Genomic DNA, 27,393 nt, shown 5'->3' with positions numbered 1-27,393 from the left:
TCTACTTTTAATTATTATTAATTATCGATATGGAAAAATGAGTTAAAAAAGTCAACTTTTATAGCGAAGGAAGAAGAAAGATGATGATGTCTTTGTCTGGTCGGAGTTTGAGGGCAGCTTGCTTCCGTCGAATCCTTCAAATGCAAATTCCAAAACGACGGCGTTGGCGGCATGCAAAGCCATGAACTTCACACTGCTCGGCGTCACGCTCCACTTTCAGATCATTCGCCTCCCTCAACAAGAAATTCTTATTTGTGAACTCACTTTTGATTTTGATTTTAATTTCTTAATCGATGCTTGTTACTTACGAGATTTGGAAAATTTCTTCATAAATTACGTATTTACTACTGAGTTTTCACATTTAATTTAAGCATCATGTGATCTGATAGGTTGATCTTTTCTTCATTATCGTCGTCTTGTTCACCTTTTCTTTCTGCAGGTAAATGCTACAAAGAAGTAGGTGGAGAAGCTAATTACCCTAGGCTACTGAATCCAGGCACAGGGTTGTCTTCATAGGGAAAAACCAATTGTTTTTCTTATATGGATTGTAGCAGCAACCCGGTAGAGTATACTAGTTTACAATGTAGAATCAGTTATGGGATCCTTTGAACTCATTTGATCGATCCAGAAGATTAACACTAAGAAAAGAACATACTGGGCCTGGTTGTGAGTCCTCGGAGTAGTGATCATGTAAGCTTTTTCTGTTATGTTATGTGCTTTGATTCTCATGTCAGAAATCAATAAGCTTTTCCCCTGGATATTATGGGTTTGATGTTGCTAACTTTTCCTGCTTAATTTTTCTAATGGGGTTAATTGATTCTAGGTTTGCTGCTGAGCTTAAAAGCTAGTTAACCCTGTTTTGACCTGAATTTGGTTTGGATGTCAAAGTCTTTTATTTAATTGTCAGAGCTGAATTCGAGCATCACGCCATGCTCAGCTTTCAAACTTTACCACCAGTGAATGCAAAACTTTCCTGGGGTTGAGCCCCTGTTCTCAACAATCAACTGATTTTGTCACTTGCTTGTTCTGAAAGGACGGCAAGCAAGTATAGAGCTGAGTTAGTCACTCCAGATAACCTAATGGGCTCACCATTGAGTGCTTATGGAGCTCAAGAATAAAACTTTTATTGTTGATGGAGAAAAGAGGTGCGTACTCATTAATATCAAATTTAAGCATCATCTGATTTGATAAGTTTTTTCTTTTATTATTTTTTTGAAAGACAATTTTTATTGCTGCATTTTGTCTCAAAAAGAGACTTATAGAAGTAGAGCTGATCATGTGTCCCTTTGAGGTGGAATTGTTCTCGCTGTCATCTCTGTTTACAGGGAGTTCAGCCTGTTTGAACCTCCTTTCTCTTCCAAAGATGTACAAGAAGAAAGGACCTAAAAATGGCTGTTCCCTCCCCAAACCTTTTATCTGTATACAATCTTACTTAAGCAGCAATACCCTTTACATTGAGTTCAAAAAAATAAGAAGTATATGTTAATTTGTCACACCTTGTCACATTAGACCATTTGATAATGTTACTGTAATTTGAAGTAATGGTTACTCTTATGAAAGACCAGAGACCAATCATTTTCATTTCTCTGCTCAAATTTATTTCTTGGTGAAGGAAAATATGGGAACATTGCACCTAACTCAAAGCACTATGGCTAAGAAAAAGGCCCTAGGGGATATCTCCAATGGCCATCTCAGCAACCATAAAGTAGAATTTGTTGCTTCTTTATTTCCCATTTTAGGAATGGTGTCCTTTGTTGGTTTTGCAATTCTCTTTTTAATTCTCTCTAAGTGAATAACAATTTCATTAAAAGGAAAAAAAAATAGAAAGGGGAAAATGTTAGGCCACTTTAATTACAATGATAATTTACAAAACAACATCATAAGTTAAAAAAAAAAGAATAAGATTGTTACTTTATTAATTCAATTAATTAATAAAAATAGTTTTCTTACAAACAAGACAATGAATCCTTTCCAAACCAAGTAACATGAGAAACCTTATGCACTATTGCCTTCTAATATTTTTCAAACCCAATTTTAAAGTTGTATAAGCAAAATATAAAAGGGCTAGAAATAATATATCTCCCAAACTAAACAGCTATTATTGGGCTTGGCCTAAGTCAACTGAGTCAAGGGCAGGATTAGGTTGGCCCTGCAGCAGAACCAGCCCACATGAACATGAAAATTAGATGCTTCATTGATCAGTGTTTATTGCACACATGATGAAAGCATATTGAAGGGGTCTTCGTATTTACATATGCAACTGGGTAATGAAAGTGGTTAATGTTTTTCTACCATTTTGTGAATGTTTCATATTATGGAGAAAAGATACCTGAGGTAGCCTGCAAGAAGTTTCTTTAAGAAAATTATTGATGGAAATAAGTTATTATTTTGACTTTCAGAGACTGAAAAGCCAGAGATGAAGCAAATTTAGGTTGCCTTGCAGGCAATGGAGTGAACCTTTTTTTCATCCCTCCCAGTAGTGGTATGCATTCCTTCATGCCACCCATTAGTGTTCTGCATTCCTTCATGTCACTTTTATTGGTTTAGAAACTTCTGAATCAAAATTTCATATTTAGAAAAATTTCAATGTTTGTAGGTTCTCCTCCTATATTTTTGTTTATTTTTTTTTATTTAGAAAAGAAGAATTCGAACTCTATTCTTTACGTAAATATCATGTATCAATCAATAAATCAAATATTCTAATGTCACTTTTGTCAATTGGTTAATCAGTATCAATTTATTTATCAAAATAAATTAAATTTTTTTAAAAAAAAAGTAGAAATAGGATCATTTCATTGTAAAAAAGAGAAGCTTGGGAGCAAACCGGCCTTTACAAACAAAAAATCAGAAACAAAAACTCCTATGCAGAAAATGCATCCCTAGAACACCACAAACCACCATATAAAAAATAATTTTCATCGTTCAAGAGGTTGGATTTGATCCCAACTGTATTGCTTCACGAAACGACAAATACAATAGTCAAAATATCTGTTTATGCCTCGAAAATTCACATCATGTCCCCGAAAAGCTAATTTGAACGACCCCAGCTGTAGAGATCTTCCACCTACCCCATATGAGAATTTTAATATATAATATTAATCACATTAATAACATTAATTATATAAACAATTTATAAATCATATAAATTTAAATTGTATTAATTGAATAAATAAATCATGTCATATCGTATATAAAATTTAACTCAATACGTTTAATAAATATATTAATTATTTTATATCATGTTATATATTTATTAAATATATTTATATATGTGTGCTTTTGTAAGGATTTGCAAGACTAGGCCCTTTATCTTTCCTTGAAATTCTTCAAGAATATATACGCCCTGGGACTTTTTTAAGGGTTTGCAAGATAGGCCATTTTTCTTTCTTTTTATCAAAAAAATGGGGCATTTACAGGGATTTGCAAGACCAGTACATTCAACACTTTTTTCATCAAAAAAAATGGGGGACCATCGCTATGTGTGTATATACATATCAAACCATCGCCAATATATATATAATATTAAATATTAATTGTTTAAATATTAAAATATATAAAATTATTACATATTTATTTTTATAATAATATCTACTAATATTAATGTTAGTAGAATAAAATTGAAATGTATTTTTTTAGTAAAGTTTAACCATTTGTAAATTAAATCCGCAAAACACAAAATATTTAAAGATTTGGAAATGGACAAGACAAGTGGACTGGGTGACCTTTACACGCTGTCGAAGGAAAAGGTCAAGAAAAGTGGACTGGGTGACTTTATATTCCGTCGAAGGAAATGAGCAAGAAAAGTGGGAAAGTCTGATTTGCCCCTCGATTGCCTTTCTTTCTTTTTATCGGAAAAATGCCTACTTTCCAAGTTATACACGCTAAATCATTGCAACCGGGTATGTGTGTATACATAACAGTTATTTGTGGAGCCACTGCAAGTAACGTCCTGCTAGCTAGGAAGGATCAAGTTACTACTGATTTGATGTAATATTATACTTGGCAGTGAAAGCTTAGATGCCTGGTTGTTTACTACTGGTTTTGCACTGGACTACTTGTATTGAACGAAGCTCAATATCTCAATTTCACCATTGCAAAGGTTAGGTAACTTTCCTTTCCTTTCCTTTCCCTGTATCTCTGTTTTATAGAAATCTTAACCATCTCTTTATGTTCTCTTCTGATTTCAGTGCAAGTGGCATGGATTTGATGTCAGTTTTCTCCTCCTTAATAGGGATCTTGAGTCTCTTGGGTAACTGGGTGTTGTTAAAGTACCAGGATGGGTCTCCATTTAAAGACGGTAACAGCATCAACATATCAGTCTCAATCGTTGCTTTAATAGTATGTTTTATAGCCATATTGGTTATATACAATGGCCTGCATGTCGGATACCATAAAACCATCATCAATATCACTATCTTATCTGGATCTCTTGCCATTATCTCAATCCTAAAGATCCTTTTCCCGAACCTGGGGTGGTTCTTCATGGCGATATGGCTTGGTTGGTTTGCTTGTCTGGCGCTCGACTCTTGCAAAGAGCTCTTCCAGTTCTTCGCCGTTGCAGCTAAAGGTGTATCTGACCTTTTCAACACATTTCTGGGTCGTGATCAAGTCAACGAAGGGAACAATGATCAGTCATCTGCAACTGATCATGCTCAAGCTTGATTACGTGCATGTTGGCGGCAATACTCTATAGGGTCAGGGTTGTCAACGTAGGGAATTGTATTATATCTTAGTTCATATATTTTAATGCTTTGTTTCTCTTCAATTATTAAATACGTTATTTGATTTTCTGTTTTGAGAATACCTTTGGTTGTTTTGATGTTGAATTTAAAAATTTGATAAGTTGATTCACATTCATTATGGTATGATCAAATAATTTCGTTCATATCTTTTATGAATTTAATTTTTTTTACACGATACACTGTGATGAATAATTTTTATTCTGATTAGATTTTATTGGATAAAATTACAAAAATAATTTTAAATGTGATTGAAATATACTGACTTTAGATGGATAAATAAAGCAAAGCTATCAAAATTGGACTACAATTAACTTGATCTAATTACTATAAATTACTTATAAATACTTGAATCATCTTTCAAAAAGTAAGTAGGGAGGTTTTCGAAGAATGGTTTGAAACTCTATATCCATATAAGAAGGTCCAAAGGAGAAGGAAGAAGATATAGAAGTGGGTGGATTGATGCATAAAAGAAGGGTACATGAATGTCAATTGCACATGGTTGGAAGAGAAGGCTATGGATATTACGGGATTGATGTTGCTAACTTTTCCTGCTTAAGTTTCGTAATGGGGTTAAATTGATTCTAGGTTTACTGCTTAGGCTTAAATGCTGGTTAACCCTGTTTTGACCTGAATTTGGTTTCAAATTCTACCAAACGGAACCACGTACATGCGAGTGGAATCACAGGACACCACTCAATTAAAAAAAATATTTTTTTATTATATTAATGGAGCTGCAATAATGTTATCACACAGCTTCTGAACATGATGCAATAAATTCTTTTTCTTTTGGTGTTGGGATTCTTTGTTTCTACATTACCAACACATTCTTTTGCACAACTCAAGAAGAGAAAGCTTCAAATTTGGGTATTGGAAGAGTCCATGAATCTTCTTTAGAATGAAAATTTTTCCAGTTTTGCATTTAGCTATAGATTTTTTTTTTTTGAAAAGCAAGATTTCATTAGATTGATTAAGGAGAGAAGCCTCCCTGTCAAAATACAACCCATCCATGAATTTGATATCAATGCCTCCCAAAGCAAGCAGACCAAAACTCAAGGTACAAGGCTCAAACAGAAGTTCATTAACTATACATCAGGACTCACATTCAGATCACTTACAGGCACAGGAGTCAATATCATCGTATTCACATTCAAAAGATTCTCCACAAAAGAGACCAAAATGCATCAGAACTCCAATGAAAGGATAAGATTGATAGGTACCCATATGTATTCAGAACAGAAAAAGGATAAGATTACTTGCAATTAATTATGAGATTACATCATAATTGGAAGAAAGCTTGGCTGAATGAAAGGAATCAAGACAAGTGTTGATTAACAATGAATGATAATACAAGAATAGCATAAGATCATCACATGCTGAATTCAGAAAAAGTTCATTTTGATTGTTATATTGTTCTCATTATTACAACAAACATACTCAAACCAGACAAAGAAAGACCAAACAAGCAAAACCCTAACGAGTTTAGACCCATTTTGTTTCTCTCAATTTGACTCAGCAAATTCCAGGCAAGTTGTCCCAAGAGCGGGAGCTAGGTTTCCTGCCATGCTTATGTGCAATGTGATCAACAGGCAATAATGAAGCTATTTGATGCATCTCGAGGCCTAGATTATCATCTGTTATGACTGACGATTGCCCGTTGGAACCTTCCCCGCTGTCGCTATACCACTCGGGGATTGGCATGGAAGAAGGAACAACATTGAGCAGCTTGGAGTAGTCTTCATGCATGGTGTTGATCTGCTCTTGTGTTTCCTCTCTTGGTTTCAATACTACATTTGTAGAAAGCAAGCATTGAATGAAAAGAATTAAGGGAAAAAAATGAGAAATATAGTCCAAATCAAAGAAGAGATGTGACATTCAAAAGGTTAAAAGAACAGTTATAAGTATGATGGAAACTATTTCATGGACAGACCTGAAGCTAAACCCTCAGAGCTTGAGCTGAAGTCAACCAAACCACCCTGCCTCGTCAACATATCATTGCTGCCTGTCAGAACCTGTGCTTCTTCCAACATATCCTCTAACAACCCGTTTCCGCTAACAGGCATGCTCAAGTTGGGGTGGTTGCTACTGTGATCATTGCTGCTATATTTACTATAGTTATTCACTTTATTGGTATGGAGAGTAACCTCAGAATTTCCATCTTGGGACAACAATTGGTTTGAAGGGAGCTCCGTTTTCAACGGATAAGCAACTCCAGGAGTCGAAATGAATTGTCCTGAATCGAAATGGGGACGGAGGATCCTTGAGGATGAAGCAAGATCGAGCGTGATTGGATCCAAGGAATATGAAGGGTAGTGTTGAGGGGTCCATGAACTAGTAGTAGCAGTAGCAGCAACAGTAGTATGAGGATTGAAAACATCAATACTTTTCAATAAAGGAGAAAGTGGGAACATGAAGCTCGAATTTGTGGTACCGTTGCTGCTATTCACGGTAATGTTATGATTGTTATTGTTATTTTCAGCATTATCATTATTTTGCTTGAACCGCTTGTAGCGAAGTGGAGTTTGGAGGGAAGGTAAGGTTCTGGGGAAGAAGAAGTGATCAGAAGAAGTAGCATTGACAGTGGTGATATTAGAAGTGGAAGTGTTGAATGTGGAAGAATCAAAGAGAGGGAGAGTTGAGAAGGCAGGGGGAGATGGGAGTGGAGAGGTAGATGGTGGTGTTGAAGGGGTGGGGCTAGGAAGAGGTGGCGGCGTTGAGGCTGGACTTGGACTATGGAGAAAGGGTGTTGGCGCTGCTGCTGCTGCTGCTGCATGATGCGAAATATGAAGGAGAGGTTGTGAAGCTGAGCGCGGGAGATGGAAGGAGTGAGGTGGTGGTGACAGCATTGAGCCATGGTGGAGAGAGGTGGGAGCTTGGAAGGAGAAAGAGGAAGGTGATTGCTGGGTTGGAGAGGAAGGGATGGGTGTTGTTGGTTGTGAATGGTGGTGTTGGGGATAGAGGGGTTGGATTTCAGGAGGGTAAAGTGGCAGCCCTTGGCGCTGCTTCCTCTTCACTCTTGTATTCCAATAGTTCTTGATTTCATTGTCTGTTCTCCCTGGTAGCTATAATCAATGCAAAAAAGATGGAACTCAATCAGAAAATTCATCCATGATCAAAATCTGATACATCGGATAATAGCAAATGTAGATAATTAATTCTAATTTTTGACAGCAGATTGTTATGAATTGGTGGAAAAGAAGGGCTGACTATTTTTAGAATGTGGGATTGTACATTGAATATCAGAGAAAATAGCTAGAAAATTGCTCAAAGCTGAAACAACCCCCCAATCATATCCTAATCCTATAGGAAGTAAAAACAAAGCTAAACATTAATTTGTTCTGGAATTAAGCTGTAAAACAATATGAATTCAGAAAATACCAACTAATAATTGGCTCAGAAAATGATCAAATTGTTGAAAATTATGAACCCAGATTATGATCAAATTGCAGAAAAAATGAAGCTAGAAACAAGAACATCAGCTTTATCAAGAACAGAAAAAGAAGATGTAATGTAATGCAGAATCTGAATTCCACAAACAAAGACAAAGTGAACAAAAAAGGGGAAAAGAAGATCAAATGAGAAACCTTTTCTTAAAACCCCATGAAAGGAAAAATCAAAAGTACACGTAAAGAATTCAAAAGAATCAATCATGGAAGGAACCCTTTATGAGGAAGTATCACCTGAGTAGCCATACGAGCCCACTTGTTCCCCATCTTAGCATGCAACTCGACGATGATCCTTTCTTCTTCAGGAGAGAAAGCTCCTTTCTTCAAGTTAGGCCTCAAATGGTTAGCCCACCTGAGCCTGCAACTCTTCCCACAACGTGCCAACCCTGTGTTCTTCTGCACTGCATTCCAGTTCCCTTCACCGTGGGTCCTCACGTACTCCGCCAACACAGCATCCTCCGCCGCAGTCCACGGCCCTTTTTTCAACGTTAAACCACCTTCTACGCAGCTGTTGTGCATGCCCGAGGTCCCAACACCCTCGTTTTGTGTAGTCACTTGGTTGTTTCCTCCCATCATCAGCATCATCTTCCCTTTGTCTCTTTTCTATTCTCCCACGTTATACAATAACAATATCTATACGTAAAACAAAAGGCTTGATGATGTTATAGTTTTGGCTTTGGTTTGTCCTCCTGTAATCAATAAAAAAAATGGTTTAACTTCTAACTTCTGTTCTTCTTTTGGACTTTCTTTGGGGTTTAATGGAGGGTTTTTGGAGTGGGTGGTGGTGGTGGGCTAGCTGCTGCCTGTTCTTTCCTTTCTTTCCCTTCTCTTCCCTCCCTTAGATCAGAAGGGAAAGGAAACAAAAAAAACAAAGAAGAAGAAGAAGTTATGGGGCTTTTTGAAGTAGGTTTTGTGGTTAAAAATTTGAAAATGAAAGCCAAAAGAGGACAAAGAAATGAAGTCTTTGTCCTTGAAAACACAAGCTATTAAAGAAACTCAAATGAGGGTTTGGGCTTTTGCCCCTTTCTAAGGTTGTCCTAAGACAAAAGACAACCTTGCAAAAGGCAAAAAGGAAGATGGTTTTGCTTTTGTCTGATGCTTCTTTGGGGGGAAGGAAGGAAAGTGGTAGGGGAAGGAAGGGGGTTTCAGGGTGGGAGGGTCTCTCTCCTAAGCCCTGGATGGAAGGGTGGGTTTGGAGTGAGACCCCATAAAGCGTGGCCTTGGCAAAGCAGTGTTTTAACAATTTCGAGGTAAAATTCAATGGTAGACCCTAATAGGCGGCTTCCATTTCATTTCATTTGCCATTTTGCCCCTCTCTTGCTTTTTTCTTTTCCTCTCTTTTTACAGCCTTTATCCTCTGGTTGTTTGCTTGGCTCTTATTTGTTTCATTGCTGGTTCGAGTATATATATATATATATGTACCAACACATGATAAATTTAAAATTTTATATAAAACATAATTATAAAAATAATTATATTATATATATTAAATTTCATATATAATAATAAAAAAATAAAAATTAAGAGACGACGATCAATCGCCATTCCCTGTCACCACCTTCAATTCCACCTATGTATATGTTGCTATGCTTTTTGGGACATTTTTGTGATAATGAAAGAAAAGGGCTTGTGAAAATTTGGGTGTTTATCTATGATAAGAAATCTAAACTCATACTTGACTTGTAGCTTTTTTTTTATTTTTTGAAAATAAAATTTATTAATTAATCAAACGTGTAGTACAAACTCCCATCATACTTGACTTATAGCATTTTTTAAGTACATTCAGCCTTCCTAGGTAATTTCTCATAGCATTGGTCAAAACCAAACGGAAATTTTCTTTGGAAAAAACAAAGAGTGAGTTTTGATCTTATGAATGATGAATTGTAATCTTATCTCTTCATGGATTTTTCATTAAAAAAAAAACTAAATACAACTTGCATTTATTATAATGTTATATTTATATATAAATATATAAAAAAAGAAATTCAATTGTGTTCTTTCCCTTTTTTTAATTATTTTCCCCTTCTTTAAACTAATTTTGAATCTTTTATTTAAATAAAAGAGTCAAATAATAGCCCACACCCTCTTTCCCATTCAAACATACCATGGTCTACCATGTGCCATTCTTTTTTTTGTTAATATTTTTTTTAGTATGAGTTTACCAAATTTTCTCGAACAAAATAAAAAATACACGAATTATTATCATTAAAATAAACAATAATATTTTATTTAGTGATAATACATAAATATTATACGCAGACAATACATTACATATAAATAAAAAAAAACGACCTCGTTCCAAAACCCGGCCCATCAATTAACCAAACTCTAAGATCAAAGACCATAGAGAAGAAATAATCACAAAAAATTAATAAAAAAAGGAATTAATTGCTAGAAAATAACATATTTGGTCCAACACGTTTTGTTGTTTGAAAAAAATAAATGGTTTAAACCATATAAACGTGTGCCTTATATTGAACTGAAAATTAAATGGTCATTGCCCGCCGACATTGACTAATTGCCTAAAAACCCAACTGCAATGGCCATCCACCCGTTATAAGCAGGTAGAGAAATTCATGGAAACAATCTTTTAAACAATATTGCAGTCTTTTTTGGGAGCATTGATCGATTATACCATGGCGTTGCTCCCAAACATCTTCAGCTGTTTCACAGAATCCTCCTCAGAATCTAAAAGATATATCTGCCAGGGAGATGTTTGTGTGCTTAGGAGTCATCAGAAGAAACCTGGGAGGAAGATGATGTCTATGAACAAGCCAAAGCAAAGCCACCGGAATTTCTTGACCATTCTTTCCATGAAACGAGCTTCAACGGCATGAGTTTCGGGGTTTCGAATCAAACCTATACCATTGATCCCGATCTGGGATTGATGGTAAGTGTATGCATCTCCCACTGATCTTGGTCTGAGATCGATAGTAAGTGTATGTATTTTTGTGTAATTCAAAGAACCGGGTTTGAATCTCCCTCTGTGGATTGTAAAAAAAAAATTGGAGATTCTTGATGAAAGGGTCATTCCCACTTTGTCTAGGCAGGCCATTTCCAATTTGTAAAAGCATAATAGCTATATTTCAATAAAGCTTTTAAGTTAGGTACCATGTAAGATTCCATGATTCATAATACAGATGAATGGCAATTCCCTCTTTTAACTGCAAATCCATCTCTGCATGTTCACAGAAAGGCAGGAAGATATATCAATGCAAATAACATGAATGGCAACAAAGACAAACTAAAAATTTGAGTAGCTACTTCTCATCCACCTGTTACTAATGTACAAGCATGAACCATGTTTACATATGTAATCCATCTGATGAAGAACATCGAATCAATCGACAATAAATTCATAAAAACAATCATGCTTCTGCTGAAAACTCTCATGATTTTAGCTCCCTCAGGTACCATATAAATGCTTGGAGTCAGAAATGCTTGTTAGGAAAAGGAGATCTTAAACAAATGTCTACATTTCATGATTATTGGCCCCTGTTCTTCTTGATTCTCCCTTCTCATCTGATAGAAAAAAGGAGTTCATACTATATAGGTAAGACGGTTTAAGGGCTGAATCTGCCATCTTTAACTCTAATCCAAGACTGGGACCGAAATCTATCATCGAGTTTGCCAGAGCACCATCTAAAAATAATGGAAGAATTGGCAATTCCATCCACGTTCATGGCAGGGGACAAAATTTTCCACCTCCTTGAGACAGGGTAGAGCACCATCTAACCACCTCTGAGCCCTTCTCAATCGATTTTTCAGGAAGTCTACCTCACACTCAGAGCTGCAGAGCCAGATCTGGCTGCTGAGAATCAACCAGAACGCCTGACGACTGTTTCACTGGAGACCCTGGAGACTGGAATCCAATATTCAAGTCAGGAGGAAGCGTATCCTGCTTCTGCCTTGTCTGTGTTCGCGGACTAAAACCTTGCCAAGGGGACTGCACTTGGAACCTAGACAAGTCGGTTGCCACTAGTTGAGGGAAAACCATAGGTCGGTTTTGGAACTGAGCTTCATTCATCAAGCGAACAGGTTGGGGTGCAAAAGTATGAAGCGGGAAACTGTTCTTCTCAATCTGTGGCTGAAATTGCATCCCTGCAGAAAGAGGAAACTCCCCTTGAACTCGTGAACCTTGCAGATGAAATTCCCTAGCTGGGTTGTATAATGACTCAGCAGATATCTGGCCTTTCGAAGTGCTGGAATTTTCAGTTGCTTGCTTGAAGGCTCCGGCTCCTACAGACATCCAGGCACGAGCAGCAACAGCAGCAGCACTGCTCGAATCATCTCTTCGTATAGATGGAACAGATGGCATAGCTGGTGGAGTATCAGTTGGGGACTGATTTGAAGAATTTTGTTGCTTTTGGGCCTTTTCTGCCAAAATCCTCATCAATTGAACTGGGTCATTGAGGCCCTGCTCCTGTCCATGGGAATAGTAGGCAGCTGCTTTCGCCATTTGGGTAGGAATACCATCAGAAGATAGATTTATTGCTCGATTGTTAAAACAATTACTTGCGGCTTTTCCATTAGGCAAATCTCCATCAACAGCTACATTATTTTCAATCTGCTTTGAAGATACAGCCTGTGCAAGACTCATGTTCCTTGAAACCATCTCTCTTGACTTCAAAGCTGCTGTCTCTGATTTATTTGAACTCTTCTTCTCAGTGATAAGATCAGCATTATTTTGGTTCCCAGTAGGTGGCAAGTTCAACTCAACTTGCTTTGAGACCTTGTTCTCAGGCTCAGAAAATTTCCTGGGAGGCAAATTTTGCAGCTTATGAATAGTATTAACAGGCTTACCAGGCCTTGGCCCAGTAGAAGCAAACAAAGATGGCCTTCCTTCTGACGTTGGCCCACCAGGACGAAATGAAGATGATTTCTCTTCTGAAGCAGGGACATTGAGAGGATGTGGCTTAGCAGGAACAAGGGTCTTATAAGTTACATCATCCTTTCGAACACTGGTAGAAGGAACCGGGGTCTTATAAGTTACATCATCCTTTCGAGCATCAGCAGCACGCAACGGGGCGGATTCCTTTGGAGCATGATTCTCAAGCATTAATACTGGTGTTGGAAGTGGCTCATATTCTCCAACCCACCCACGACCAAACTTAAAGCCCATAGGCAATGCTTGCTCAATCCTGCGGGAAGCAACTTTCCATGCAACAGGTCCAAGAGTTGCAGCAAAGCGAGCCAGACTCCTAGCATATGAAAATTCTGCTTGTAGCCCAACCTGATTCAGAAAATAAACACAAGTGAGTACAAAGCTGATAGTTGAAGAAGATAAATTAATTTGCTTTGCTTGTTACGTACAACAAGCAGCTGCTTGATTTCAGCCTCAAAGGTTGTAAATATTGACTCTGATCTGGCCACCGGTTGAGTGGATATGTTGTATGTCGCACGACGATTATCATCAAGTGCAAATGACTTCTTCCCAAATTTTGAAAGGAGACCCTTCCCTAAGACACAGAAGAATAATTAAAGAGCTAGAACAAAACCATCTCATACATAGAAGGCTCTTCTGAACATTTAGAAATCCCTGAATTGTTCCAGCCCAAGAGAGTGAAGAATAATAACACATGCCAAAGCATACTGGCTTCACATATAGATTCAAAAAATGGGAAATAGCTGCATAATCCTCAAAAGCCACTCCCCAAAAATAGAAAAATGGGTTGTAAAAGGGACTTAATACCTGATGATAGTTCTTCAGTCTTCTCTAAATTATAATCAGCCAGGGAGTAGTTACCCTCTACAGGCGCATCAGTATGGCTAGGCCTCTCACAAGCATTAGCTTGAATAGTGATGGAAGAGTTCTGGATATCTCCAGCAGTGGCAAGAGTGGCCCCTGAAGAGAAATCAGAACCAACAGGTTCCTGTGTTGCACAGTAGGAAGGTTTTTTTGTTTGTTTCTTTGCTATGAAGTTAGATTTTGTTTTCTGTTCTATCTTGCTGTCTTTCTCATACCGCTGTACATCCATCCTTAACTTCTCCAATTTTTTCTTTGCCAGCTCTTGAATGGAACGTGCCTGCATAAAAATAACTGGATAGTTGGATAAAGGAAACCAAGAAGATACTCAAAGAAGTAAAATGTTTAAACACAAGAAAGAGGAGGAAAAAACATTATACCTGTTTATGGTATATAGTATCTGGTGCATTATATTGCATTGCATTAGAGGATATTAAGAAGACATCACTCTGCATTCAAGAAAAACCAGCTTTATAAGCCAATGCAGGACAAACCATGTTTTCCTCCTAGAACAATACTTTTTGACAGGAGGGTTGTCAGCTCAAAAACGACCAATAAGATTTATTCTCCATTAATATTAGCAACTCTACAGCACAATACACCAACAATGCCACATTCAACACTTGAGCCATGTCAACCAAACTTTTGACCTTATCACAACAATTTGCAAGTTCCAATTTTATGCATCTTGCATTGTTTAATAGTAATCCAGAACATTTCTTAGCCAAAACTTATAAAACATAACCCAAAGTTGCAAAACTGAGACAGGAAAATGCACTAGTATCATATGAATATTGAATGCACTCTATTCAACCAACAGAACTAAACATTAACTACAACGAAAATCCACACTTCTACGCAAATTCACTTTCACAAATTTGTCGCACATTAATGACATATCTCTAGACCAAGTATATATTTTGTGGGGGATGTGATGCTAACTTATTTTTTCCAATAACACTAACAAAGATTAAAACATACTAGAGTTGAAATTGAAGAGACTCCATTTCCCAGCTCAGTAAACAATACCTACTGCATCCAATTCATACTTGGTCCCTATATTATCATTTACACAAGAAGGCAACAAAAAAAGCACGTTTGGTTCGCGTAATAGAATGAAATGGAATAGAATAGGTATTCTATGAAAATAAAATAAGTTAAGAATAGAATGAGAATGTTATTATGTAGTTTGGTTGAGAGAATGGAATAAGATAAAAATTGTTATAAGGACTTATTGAATGTTTAGTTGGTAAAAATAATTTTGGAGTAACAAAGGAACAAATGATAAAAATAAAAATACCCTTTATTATAATATATGATTATCTATTTTTATTTTATTTTATTTTTTAAATATTAATAATTTATAATTTATTTAAAATATTAATAATTGATTATTTAAATATTAGCATTTTAAAATATTAATATTTTATTTTTGATTTAATCATTAACATTTTAAATTATTAATATTTTATTTATAATTTAAATATTATTATTAAAATATTAATAATTTTAATTAATTTTTAAATTTAAAATATTAATTTTTTATAATATATAATTAAAAACTTAAATTTTTTTTCATTTCATTTGTCAGTGGCGTTACTAATTTTAGAAGCTATTCCCCCATACATGAAATAACAAATACCATTGGGATTGGGAATAACTAATCTTTGATTATGGAGAATAGAGATTGCAGGGGGAACGGCTATTCCTTAGGCCATTTGGCAACCAAAGGAAGGAACAAATATTTCTTGTGAATAGAGGGGAATGGCCAAGCGAACATGCTGAAAGAGTAGAAACTAGGAGAAAGTAACACCTACTGACAAAGCATGGATGCAAGTTAAAGGAAAACCGGAATTACGCTAACTAACCACCATAAGAATTAAACCGGCAAAATCTGAAACACACTTTGGAATTACCCCACATCCCAAGTGAACTTCAGCTACATCATCTAGCCTGTTTGAACCATAAACACATACCTCAAATTGTTCCAGTGTAGAATAAGACCCATTTCCCAACTTCTTCCTCACCGTGGCAAAGTCCATTGGATGCTCAATCACATCATGGTAATCAGGAAGCTGCAAAATCAATCAAAACCTTACTAAGACAAACAAAATTAAACTCCAAAAGCCAGGATCCCTAGTAAGAACAAGCTGTCAACACTTCTGAAGTAAATTCCGCTTACCTCTTCAGGATCAGCCGGTTCTGCATATACACCATAAGTATCTCTCCTGCAACAAGTCATACCCAACTCAGAATTAGCAACATCAAGTTGAGGAAAAAAAGAGACAGAGAGGGAGAGAAAACAAAAATAAAACAAAGGTTCTACACTCACTTTTGAAGTTTATCAAGAATCAACTCCAATGTCTTCTTATCAGGCAATGGAACCCCTGATGGAGGATCTGACGGTGTCCCTAATCAAAACCAAAAGAAAAAAAATTAAACCAAAACTCAAACCCCTCACCACTCAAACTCCAAAACCTCCCAAAAACAAAGCAAAAATCGAAATCCCATTAATCAAAAACAAACCTGGAACGGAGTCCTGTCCTTTGGATTCCCCTTTTCTCCCTCTTCCCTGTTAAAAACCAGAACTCCCAAACTTCAGAACACCCAAAACGTTTGAAAACACAAATCATCAAAAAAATATTAAAGTTTAAACCCATACCAGAACCCAACTATTAAACCCCTCAAGCTGTGAAGTACGATATAGATATAGAGAGAGAGAAAGAGAAAGAAAGAGATTGAGAGTGAGACAGTGACAGGAGACAGAGACAACTAAAGCAGACATTACATGTATAGGTACATTCAAACATTCAAAGAGAGAGAAAGAGAGTTTGTAAAAGACATAGATTTAGAGAGAGAAATAGTTGGTTAGAGAGAGAGAAATAGATATATAGAGAGATAGATAGATATATAGAAAGAGAAGTAGAGAGAGAAAGGTGGGAGCGTGATCAGATTCTGTTAGTAGTTTTTTTTTTTTTTACAGTTGACCTTCGACCGTTATTTTCTTCCCCTAAATTCTCCCCTTCCCTCCAACACAGAAACAATTTTAATTTTCTTCTTCTTTAGTTTTTTCAGTGTTTTTTGCTTGCTTCAGCTTTTCTTCCTCTTTCTTGATAGATCCGTACAAATGATTCAGTACATACCTCCGCATCACCATGATCATCATCTTCATCATGGTCAACTTCTTCTTCGTAATCATCATGATCAATTTCATCGCCACCGTTGATTCTTCTCTTCTTAATCTTTTTCTTCCTCTTCTCGCTTTCCTCTTCTTCATCATCCTCTACTTCTTCCTCCTCCACTTCCTTCCTGCCCGCGCGCCTCCCACGCGCGGCAGCTGAGGAAACACCTCGGCCGCGGCTTGGTGGCAGAGAAGGAGGAGAAGGCGGCTCAGCTTCTTGACCTTGATTAAGCTTAAGAACAAGCTTAAGCTTCTTCTCTCTCCTTCTTTCTTCTTCCTCGTCTTCTTCCTCGAAGTCTTCGTCGAGGTAATCGTCGTAATCGATGTTATACCTCACATTTCTCCTCCGGTGACTCCGCCTTAACTCCGTCTCCGACTGTGCCGCCGGCGAACTCCCTCTTTTAGCCAGATCCGCCTTCGACGGCCTCCCTTTCTTCTTCCTCTTCACGATCTGCCCCATCTCTGTTCACTTTCTCTCTCTAAAAAAACCATCACTCACTGCCTCCCTCTTTCTCTCTCTCTTCTGTTATTTTTATTTTTATTTTTTCGGCTTTCTCTCTCTTGCTTTTGGTTCCATTATTTTTCCATGGTGGGCTTCCGCTTTTTTCTCTAGATTCCGAGCCTAGCTCCTAGCCTGGAGGCTCGGGTCTAATGAAAATGATTGGGACTTGGTTTGAGAGACAAGCGGGAGAGTGTGGCGTTAATGGGGCTGAGAAAGACGGCGTTACGTGCTGCCCGCTGCCCGGTTAGGGTTTTGCGCGTCTCTTTGTCTGTTGCCCGTTCGGTTACGTCACCTCTCTCTCTTCGTGGATTTTTTTAGCTCTAGCGCGTGGATGCACGTCTCATATCTAAAGATTAATGAATGAGTTTAATTGTTCTAATAATTGACATTTATTTAATAATGTTAAACTTTCCTTATGGTAATCAGTAATTATTATTTATTATGTACATTAATTCATTAACTAATAATCATTTGATTTGATAAGATAAGATAGAGGAGAATGTAAAATTTTCTTAAATAAAGTTCTTTTAAGCAAAAATGTGTACTTAGTTTATTAAATTTTGGCCACATAAATTTTCAACATTTTTATTTAATTAGGGAATATTGGGCATATAGGCTAATGCCCAAGCCATTGACAATAAGCATAATGTTACATTCCTTTTGACAATGTGTGAGTATTAGTCACTTCAACTCAAAGTAAATTGATTGAATTTGATTAATTCAAGTTAATTTTTTTTATTTCGATGATCATCAATTAAGAAGAATAATTTATTAGATTATTTCAATCAATTTTTAATATCCAAAATTTATAACTGAACCAATTGAAAAATGATCCTTCATAATATATTTTTCATATAAAAATATTAGTGATATTTTTCAAATATAACCATTATTCAATTCAAAATAATCGGATCGAAAGCTTGAAACAAGTCGATTTCATTATTTTTATTTTTTATAATAGTATGATCGATTTTGATTACTTTTTATGAGAATTCAATTTATTCGATTTTCAAAAATTTCAAAACCGAACCGATCAAATACACACCTTGATTCTACTTATTCCCAAAATTTATATTCTACTATATCTACCAACTTGCAAATAAAAAAGGAATTTATTCATTTGAGAATCTCAATCTCATCAAGGAAAAGGTAAGGAAAGTAAAAGGGTTTTTCCCATTGGCTTTTGGGTCAATCAAAGGCTGACTTGGCTAACCAGGTTTTACAGCCTTAAAAGGCCAAAGCTTCCAAAAGGGGAGGAGGGAGAATATCCACGCGCCGCCAAGTGCGAGTGATGAGAAACATCATAAATTTTCTTCTTCTATTTTTTTCTTATTCAAATCAAATTTGAAAATGACCTCCGAGACATTGACCATTACGCTCCCTAAGAAAATGTTCTTTTCACCTTCCCCGTAAAGGACTGAATGGTCAATTCATACCAACCTTTTCCTAACCTTTTTTTCGGTGCAGGGTCCGAATTCAATCAGGACCGTCAAAATTACCACCCTGTCGTTAAAACGAACGGTGATGATGGCCCCAACATCAGAGGAACAAAAAGGAAAACTCCTGAAATTCATCTCCTTCGTTTGATTCAACGTGTTTGGTGGGGTCTCATCAAAGAGGGAAAGTGGGCCCGCGTGGGTCCTATAGTTGATGACAGAAATCATGATGCTTCTCTTTCCTCCAATTGAAAAGCTGGTGTTTATATTTAAAGTAAAATATCTAGACCTATTAACTTTTAAGTACAATTTCATAACAAAATCTAAAAATACAAACATAGTTAATAAAAAATATAAAAAAATTAAAAAATAAAAGTTGTAATTTATATTATTTAATTTTTTAAATTAATAAAAATAAAATTATCAAAAAAATATTATCAGGTTAGTAAATTAATAGAAATATCAATAAAACATTAATAGCTGAATTTATATATTTATTGAAAAATATTTTTTGGAAATAGAATATTTATTTTTATATTAATAAATTATTGTAAAATTTTGATTAAAACCCGAATCTAAATATTTTACCCATCTATTTTCCAAGGCTTTGGTACACTGTCGCTTTTACTTACTCTCTGACGCAGTCAGCCAATTTGGGCCGTCGGATTGGTTTTGACTTGATTGGTGGATGGTGCTGGGATCAATCAAGTGGGTTCTTTTTGGTTAGAAATGGTGGGCCCTAACATAACTGTTCTGAAATGTGGTGATCCTCTTGTAATTGCATTTGTCTTCGTTTAAGGACCACGGGCCCCACCCGCTGACGTGGTTTTTTTAACTACGATAAAAAATTTAATTGTTATATTTTCGAGCATAAATCAAATTTAAATATTTCGAGTAATGATCTCAGAATAACTATTTTCGAATTTAAATTATATAATTTAAAATTTTTAAATTTAAATTATTAATAGTGATTAATTTATATTTTATATAAATTTTAATAATGACATTCATATATTATATTTGATGAAAAATCATAACATACTTACTCCAATTCGTAATGTTCTAATCAAAATTATACATCACAATCACAAATAGAAACTAATATCTCATTAACATAATGTGAAAGCTCACATTAAATTAACATATGATTTGATATCAATTATAATGACTCGAATCTAAATATCAATGTTCTCATATTCCTTTTATTTTATATTTCATTTTCTTTTTCCTTGCCATCACTTTCATTTCATGCATTGCTTAATTTCGATCTCGTAAAGGAACATATAATAATGATAATATAAAAGGTAAAATGATTAAGGAATGTATTTGGTTATAATTTTTTAAAAAAATTTCTCAAATTACACATTTAATTCATATATTTTATAATAAAGTTATATAAATTAAATTTTTATATTAAATGACGAACTTAAGATTTTGTATAAAAATTGATTAAAAGATAATCATATAAAATCATGAATGAAGTTAATGATTCAATTTGAAACAAAAATTAATCATTAAGGGGTGACAGCCACCACTCCCACCTCCTTCGATCTGCCTTTATATTTTTCAAATTAATTAATATCATTTTAATTCTTAATATTGTTAAAATTCTTTTGTTATAGTTATTAATGTAAAATAAATATGAGATTTTGATATAATATATAAATTAAATACATAAATTAAAAAAAAGTCACGTTTTCAAAAGAAATCATAAATTTTAATTAAATATAATATATATATATATAACAATTATATTTAAAAATTATTATATTGTAATGAAAATTTTAATTACAAAATTCTGAAATTAGAGGATCAAAGGTTTTCACTTTTGACCCATATCAATATTGGGCTTGGATCCGACAACAAACCGTATAATTCGACCCAACAACTACCCCTCCATTCCCTCCATGATTTCCCTCTTCCCAGTCTCAGTGTCCTCTCTTTTCGCTGCTAATGGAGAAACTGAAGAGGGCGGTGAAAGAGATCGCCTACGCCAGAGACCAAGCTAAGCTCTCCGGGTTTCATCGCTCTCTTGGTCCTTTCCTCTCCTTCGCTTCTTCTCTGTACGGCGTCGTTCTATCTCTCCGCCGCTCACTATACTGCTCCGGCTTCTTCTCTAGGCACAGGTCTAGAAAACGACTTCCCCCTTATTGATTATGTTAAGCTTAATTTAGAGTACATTATGTTGAAACTCTTCGAAGAATTATTGTTTGTTTGTTTATTTGATTTATTGGATTTTTTTTTTTTGATGAAAGGTTGCCAGTGCCGGTGATCAGTGTTGGGAACTTGACGTGGGGAGGAAATGGAAAGACGCCAATGGTTGAGTTCATAGCTAAATGTTTAGCTGATTATGGAATTTCACCTCTCATTTTAACAAGGGTATGTTTTGTTTGTACTTCTTTTTCATTGTTGTACTTGATTTTTCATACGGTAGATTTAAAGGTGGTTAGCGGGTCTGGTTGGGTTCGGGATGGGTCAGTTTGGACTTGGATCATCGAATTCTGAGGTAAAATCGGGTTGGTTTTCTACCTTCGGGCGAGTTAGCCAGGTTTCCAGGATTGGGTCAATTCTCGCAGCATTTTACTTTGCTAGTGTATGTAGTTATCAGGTCGGGTTTAAGGTCCTGTTTGTGACGGGTCATTCGGCTTCATGTTGTTTCATGTAGGGTCATTTTGGGTTTTGGTCAAATCAAGTTTGGTTGGTCGACTTGTTTTGTAGTTCCCAAGTGGGTATGCTTGGGTTCAGGGCAAGTGATCGGGTTGAGTCAGGTTTTTGTCACTTTTAAGGATTGGTGTATTTTTCAGTTTGTTTGGTGGTTGGCCCTTTATAAAGGTGGCTTTTATATTTGTTGTTTTGATGTGGAAGATTGGTTTTAAGTTGGTTTGAGTGTATTGGACGGTTTTTGGTTTTCGGAATTCAATGTTAGGTGGCAAAGTTAGAGCTAAATCTGTATCTTAGGTATTGTCATTTTCAATCTTGTAGGGTTATGCTGGTGGAGATGAAGCTAAAATGCTGCAAAGGCATCTACTCGGGGGACCTGTAAAAGTTGGCGTAGGTGCAAATCGTATGGCGACCGCCAACTTGTTCTTTGAAAAATATGGATATGTAGATTGCCGTGGTAGTAATCTCTTTGAGAGAACCTATCTTGACCAGAAAGTGGGAAGTCATATCAGTTTAGAGAAAATTGGTGCTGCTATTCTGGATGATGGGATGCAGGTATGGCCATTTCTTTCATGTTCATTGTATGTCTTATTATGTATTGAGTGTGTCTTCTAGCCTAATTTTGTTCATTAATAGGAAATTATATGGCTAAATAACTCCTCTTGGTAGTATTTCTTTCCCCATTTCTTGCTAAGTTGATATGTACATTTTGAAGCCAACAGTTAAGAACAAATACAATAGCAGTGTCTGTTTCAGGAATTGATTTGATTGTACAGTAGCCTCTGCATTTTCCTTTGTCAGGGAAGTCTTGAAGCAAAAAACATTTTGGTTATGTAGGTTTTATGCTGATAAGTTATGATCTCGTGTATATGGAGGGCAGCATTGGAGCTTGTGTCGTGACCTAGAGATTGTAATGATTAATGGATTAATGCTATGGGGAAACTGCAAACTACTTCCGCTTGGACCCTTGAGAGAACCTTTGACGGCACTCAAACGTGCAGATGTTGCTGTAGTTCATCATGCTGACCTGGTATGAGGAATTGAGCTTTAAAATTTTCCTTTTCAAGAAGATAATTTCTAATTCATTAACAAAAGTTGTGCAAATGTGCAACACCAGTTCACATATTCTTGCATGTGGTTTTGTTGTAAATTAGCATATTTTTGCTTGTATTGATAGGTGGGCTATGTTAAGGAATTGACCTAAAAGCTTATGCTTCAAACTCATGCAGGTATTAGAGCAAAAGCTCAAAGATATCGAGTTAGTGATTCAGGAAATCAAGTCACTTCCTGTTTTCTACACCAGAATGGCTCCATCATGTTTCTTTGAAGTGAGAAATATAAACACAAAGATGCATTTGGGAGCCGTGCATAATGCAGTTGTATTATGTGTTTCTGCAATTGGTTCTTCAGATGCTTTTGTGCAGGGGATGGAAAAGGTATACTTTTTGACGTTTGATGTTATTTATTTAGAAGCTTCATACATTTTATTTTCTGGTGCAATTAACATGTGATGTAGAATGGAGGTCCTCTTCATTTCTTATTTCTCCCCATTTCTGTCTCTACGTTTGTTGTTATGTGGTGAATAACTTGCTGCAGATGGGACCAATATATGTTGATCGATTCGACTTCAGTGACCATCACTCATTTCAAACTAAGGTACACTGCTCTTTCTCCTTCACTTACACTCTGTTTAGAGGGAAAGGATGCTCAATTACATCTTTAATCTGTTCATTATGCAAGTACGAAGGATAAATGACACAAACCTTATCAGACTGCTAACTGATGATTGAAGCATAGCTATATAGATTATAGTGTGTAAGAATTTTATTTTTTGTCTGCCTTTTTCATTCTTTATATCTTAGATTTATTTTCCAAGCAATCAAGTTTGTGATGTCCTGATGTTGATGAACCTAGGATATTCATATGATGAGAGAGCGACTTGGACAACTCGAAGACAAGTTTGGTTATAAGCCAATCGTTATAGTTACAGAAAAGGTGAGTAACAGAGGAAGCTGGTTTTGATGCATGCAGAAGTTTTTGCTTAATATGAATTCTTTGCTCATGAGTATAAGCACCTGGTTTAATTTCTGTGACTTCCAACACTATTCTATTAGGATTATGATCGAGACCCACAGATTCTGAAACATTTGCATCCTTTCCAAGTTCTGGTGCTCTGTTCTGAAATGCAGATTATAGCTCGTAAGGGATGCAATGAGCATCACTTCAAGTTGTTATTGAAGGAGCTACTGGAAGTGAAATTGTCAGGCGCAGATTGAAGTTCTGCTTTGAAGAGTCATAGTTAGTTCTCATCCTATCCACAGGCAGAAGGTGCCTGATGAGCGTTTAGCCAACACCTTATTCAAAGAGTTTAGATCATATTTGTGCTTTGCAGGAGCACAAGACAAGTGAGATTCTGCTCACGAGTATGTACTTGCGATCCTGTGTTCATATTTAAAGTTTTTGGCCACACGTTGTAGGAAGTAGAGGGCCTGGAAATTGTTAGGATCGGGTTACATGTACTTGTAACATTTTGTAATATTCTGTTCATTGTTCTTCAATGTCCAAGGTTCTCGTCAGCAACTTTCTACTCTACCCCCAAATCCGATTCTTTAAACAAAAATGATATTGTAGTTAAGGCTTCATTTGGTAAGCATGCAAATGCTTTCGGAAAATAGTTTTGGTCATTTTTGATGTTTGAAAGGGTTTTAAACATGTTACGGGTCAACAGAAAAAAATCCGTCGTCTCTGAAAAATGTCTTTACACCTCTTTAAGCAGTCCTTTTAATTAATATAGTAACACATGAAACAGAAGCAATAGGATAATACAAATGAATACATTAGGCACTGGCTCCATAGCATGCCTTCTTATTCTGACTCTTAGAAATTCCTGGGCAGTACCCTTACTCTTTCTTCCTTCGGTTGCCCACCAAAACCTGAAGAATCAAGTCATCAGATAACCATAATAAGGTTGCTATAAAGCTAAAGCAAGAGATCCTGTGTCTAGAGAGGGGGCCAAACCGTTTTGAAACCATCCGGATCAAGGAACGAAGTGGTTTTGCTGATCGGATCTGGTCCTTGTGTTATATTCCCTCCGAGTTCTTGACTAACCAGCTCAACAGCAGCAGCGCTTTTGTATACATCATCTGTGTTTATAGCAACCTGGCAATAGGGGTTATGTTAGGAGACAGGTTTCTTTGTTAAAATGATCCAGGCTTTGATGAAAACTGTGTGACATAGCTAAACCTGACCTGCACATATCCATTTCCTTCGGTGTACTCAGTGACATTGTAGTTATATCTCAACTCCACTGTGGTTATCTGTGTTAAGTTTGATCCATAGCCCACCATGGCAATAGCAAACTGTACAGAGGAATGCAGCAGAGAACATTTGATAGATTTTCATGTAAAATAAGTTCATGCACTTGAACCTTTATTCAGGCCAAGTCCTATTGGCTTTCAGTAGGAACAACAGGGAAATTTACTACAACATCAAATGGCTTACCTGCTCCTCAGGGCTGTCATACTTTTGCAGCAACTTCATGCCTAAGGCCTGCATCATCAAATGACATCAAATATGACGGATATCCAATTTAAAAGTAACAAGTAACAGGTGAGGAGATCCTTGCTATATTTATATGTTTAAGACACACGCAAGGTGATCTACCTTTTCATAGAATTGGATAGCACGATCTAGATCAGACACATGAAGCATTAGTTGGCAAAGTGGTTCAGGAGTTGGAGGTCTCTGGATGAGCTCAAACATGTAGCCATCAGGATCCTGAATGAAGGCGAAAACGGTTGTTCCCCCTTCGATCGGGCCTGCTTCACGAGTGATGACTCCACCTCTGGCTCGGATCTCTTCAACCATTTTGTAAGCCTGAGGATAACAAAGATCCGACAGCTTAAAAATCTAAATTGATTGACATTTTGCAAGCTCGGATCTCTCCACCTCTGTTTTTGTTTTACTCACATCTTGAGTTGCAATCCCAAAGTGTGCAAAGGCTGTCCCTAGCTTCAACTTCTCCCCTCCATAGTCTTGACAAACAAAGCATAAGGTGTTGTCAATGTCAATTGCTGCAATGAATATCAGTACGAAAGAGAAAAACATATAGACAAAGTGACCCAAAGTCCAAAGATGTTGGAAAACATACTTTGTCTCAGCTGCAGGACAAAATGAGAGTCTTCGGGGCCAAACCCAAGGACAGCATACGAGTAAGTTTCATGTGGGATGTCACTTTGCCTCAGTACTTTCATCCCAAAGTTCTCAGTGTAAAACCTGACATTTGAGAAACCATACTAGTTAAATCACATGAACGTGAGACATGAATTTCATGCAAGAGACTTATAGGTACGATTAAGATCGCTAAGTCCGATAATAGCATTAAGCAGCAAGAATTTATATGTATTTAATGGTACGATTAAGATTGTTAACTCTGAAAATAACGTTAAAAAACAAGAATTTATACGTACTTAATCGTACGATTAAGATTGGTAACTCGGATAATGGCATTAAGGAACCGGCGATTATCTTGTTGCACCCATGCTAACAAATCATCACTAGGAGAAGCAGCAATGCTTGATCCAATCTGTAAAAAAAAAAAAAAAGAAATCTTAACGTTCTGATAATGAACATCAAACTTCAAAATTTAACTAATACCTAAGATTTTGAACATGATAAGAGTTCCTAGACAGCTTACCAGGGAGAGGAACAGTAAAAAACAATAGGTCAATCGGTTCGAACAAGCCATTTTTAGCTTATAAGCTTTAATCTTCTGGTATGTAAATGTGGCATCCATCACCTTTTTATAGTAATTGATTAGTTTGAAACTTCAACTCTTATCTGAAAGTTAAACAGTTGACCTTTGTTACATTGTCAAGATGTTTGATCTTTTCTGTTTTTCTAGATTAGCTGATATTTGTTTGTGACTCTTTCTTTGGTCTTCCTTCCTTCTAGATTTAGAGACAAAGACTTGATATAGCAGACTGCAGAGAATTCCTTCCGCTGCTACGTATTTTTCATAAAGTTTAGGTGTTTGCATGCTTTGTTATTACATAATCTTATATCATATAGGTAAAAAAGGGTGTCGAACTTTAATATCTCAATAAGATTATCGTTCAAGAAGAGGATAATGATTTCATGACAAAATGATATCAAAGTCGATCCACACCTAACTCGTAATGAAACGTTATGAATTCGAGTGTAAAAGAATATTATAAAATCTTATATTGATAAATAAGAGAGGGATTTTGAACTTATAAGGATGTGTTAACTTTAAGAACAATAAATCTTAAAAACAACAATGGTGAGTAAAGCCAAAGAAATGAAGATGGAGACCATAGAGTTAAACTGGAAATATCTCATTCATATCCCACAATACAATAAACTGCCAAAATTTAGAAGCCAAAACAAAATAGTTTTAAAGTGGACCCCATACAACAAGTTTGATGCATTACCTAAAAACAAGGAAATAAGTCATGTGACCATTACATCTATTGAGGCTAACAGCTAAAGGAAAAATAACAAACAACAAGAAAATAAAGTGAAATAAGAACACGTGCATAGCATGTTGGATTATATAAGTAAAGAGAGCATGTGACAATCACATAATTGTCACTTTACTAATCGGTTTAAGCAAGCTCTGCACCATACTGCAAATCAAGCTTCCACCTCTAACACTCCTCT

At 36.1% G+C, this 27,393-nt stretch overlaps 4 protein-coding genes across 4 annotated transcripts; 1 reads left to right on the top strand and 3 right to left on the bottom strand.

The window, feature by feature from the left end:
• On the bottom strand, nt 6,025-9,377 carry LOC18593480 (myb-like protein A). Its single transcript, XM_007020725.2, has 3 exons — nt 8,420-9,377; nt 6,670-7,801; nt 6,025-6,526 (listed from the first exon to the last, which is right to left on the bottom strand). Exons 1-3 carry the CDS (start codon nt 8,768-8,770, stop codon nt 6,252-6,254), a joined length of 1,758 nt encoding a protein of 585 aa, XP_007020787.2. The 5' UTR covers nt 8,771-9,377; the 3' UTR covers nt 6,025-6,251.
• LOC18593479 lies at nt 11,344-17,766 on the bottom strand. The gene is made up of 9 exons (XM_007020724.2): nt 17,075-17,766; nt 16,458-16,503; nt 16,264-16,342; nt 16,114-16,159; nt 15,908-16,006; nt 14,312-14,380; nt 13,878-14,211; nt 13,499-13,644; nt 11,344-13,418 (listed from the first exon to the last, which is right to left on the bottom strand). The coding sequence occupies exons 1-9, from the start codon at nt 17,570-17,572 to the stop codon at nt 11,970-11,972; spliced, it is 2,766 nt and encodes a 921-aa protein (XP_007020786.2). The 5' UTR covers nt 17,573-17,766; the 3' UTR covers nt 11,344-11,969.
• LOC18593477 (probable tetraacyldisaccharide 4'-kinase, mitochondrial) lies at nt 20,897-24,303 on the top strand. The gene is made up of 8 exons (XM_018125258.1): nt 20,897-21,176; nt 21,306-21,429; nt 22,033-22,266; nt 22,592-22,741; nt 22,941-23,147; nt 23,308-23,367; nt 23,626-23,706; nt 23,826-24,303. Exons 1-8 carry the CDS (start codon nt 21,004-21,006, stop codon nt 23,985-23,987), a joined length of 1,191 nt encoding a protein of 396 aa, XP_017980747.1. The 5' UTR covers nt 20,897-21,003; the 3' UTR covers nt 23,988-24,303.
• LOC18593476 (putative lactoylglutathione lyase) lies at nt 24,452-26,470 on the bottom strand. Its single transcript, XM_018125259.1, has 9 exons — nt 26,408-26,470; nt 26,181-26,296; nt 25,862-25,986; nt 25,681-25,745; nt 25,375-25,587; nt 25,213-25,260; nt 24,960-25,070; nt 24,730-24,870; nt 24,452-24,644 (listed from the first exon to the last, which is right to left on the bottom strand). The coding sequence occupies exons 1-9, from the start codon at nt 26,456-26,458 to the stop codon at nt 24,612-24,614; spliced, it is 903 nt and encodes a 300-aa protein (XP_017980748.1). The 5' UTR covers nt 26,459-26,470; the 3' UTR covers nt 24,452-24,611.

The sequence above is a fragment of the Theobroma cacao genome, chromosome 7, assembly GCF_000208745.1.
Source record: "Theobroma cacao cultivar B97-61/B2 chromosome 7, Criollo_cocoa_genome_V2, whole genome shotgun sequence".
NCBI lineage: Eukaryota > Viridiplantae > Streptophyta > Magnoliopsida > Malvales > Malvaceae > Theobroma > Theobroma cacao.
Note: the sequence above shows the minus strand (reverse complement) of the source record. Positions and strands in the feature narration are given on the sequence as shown.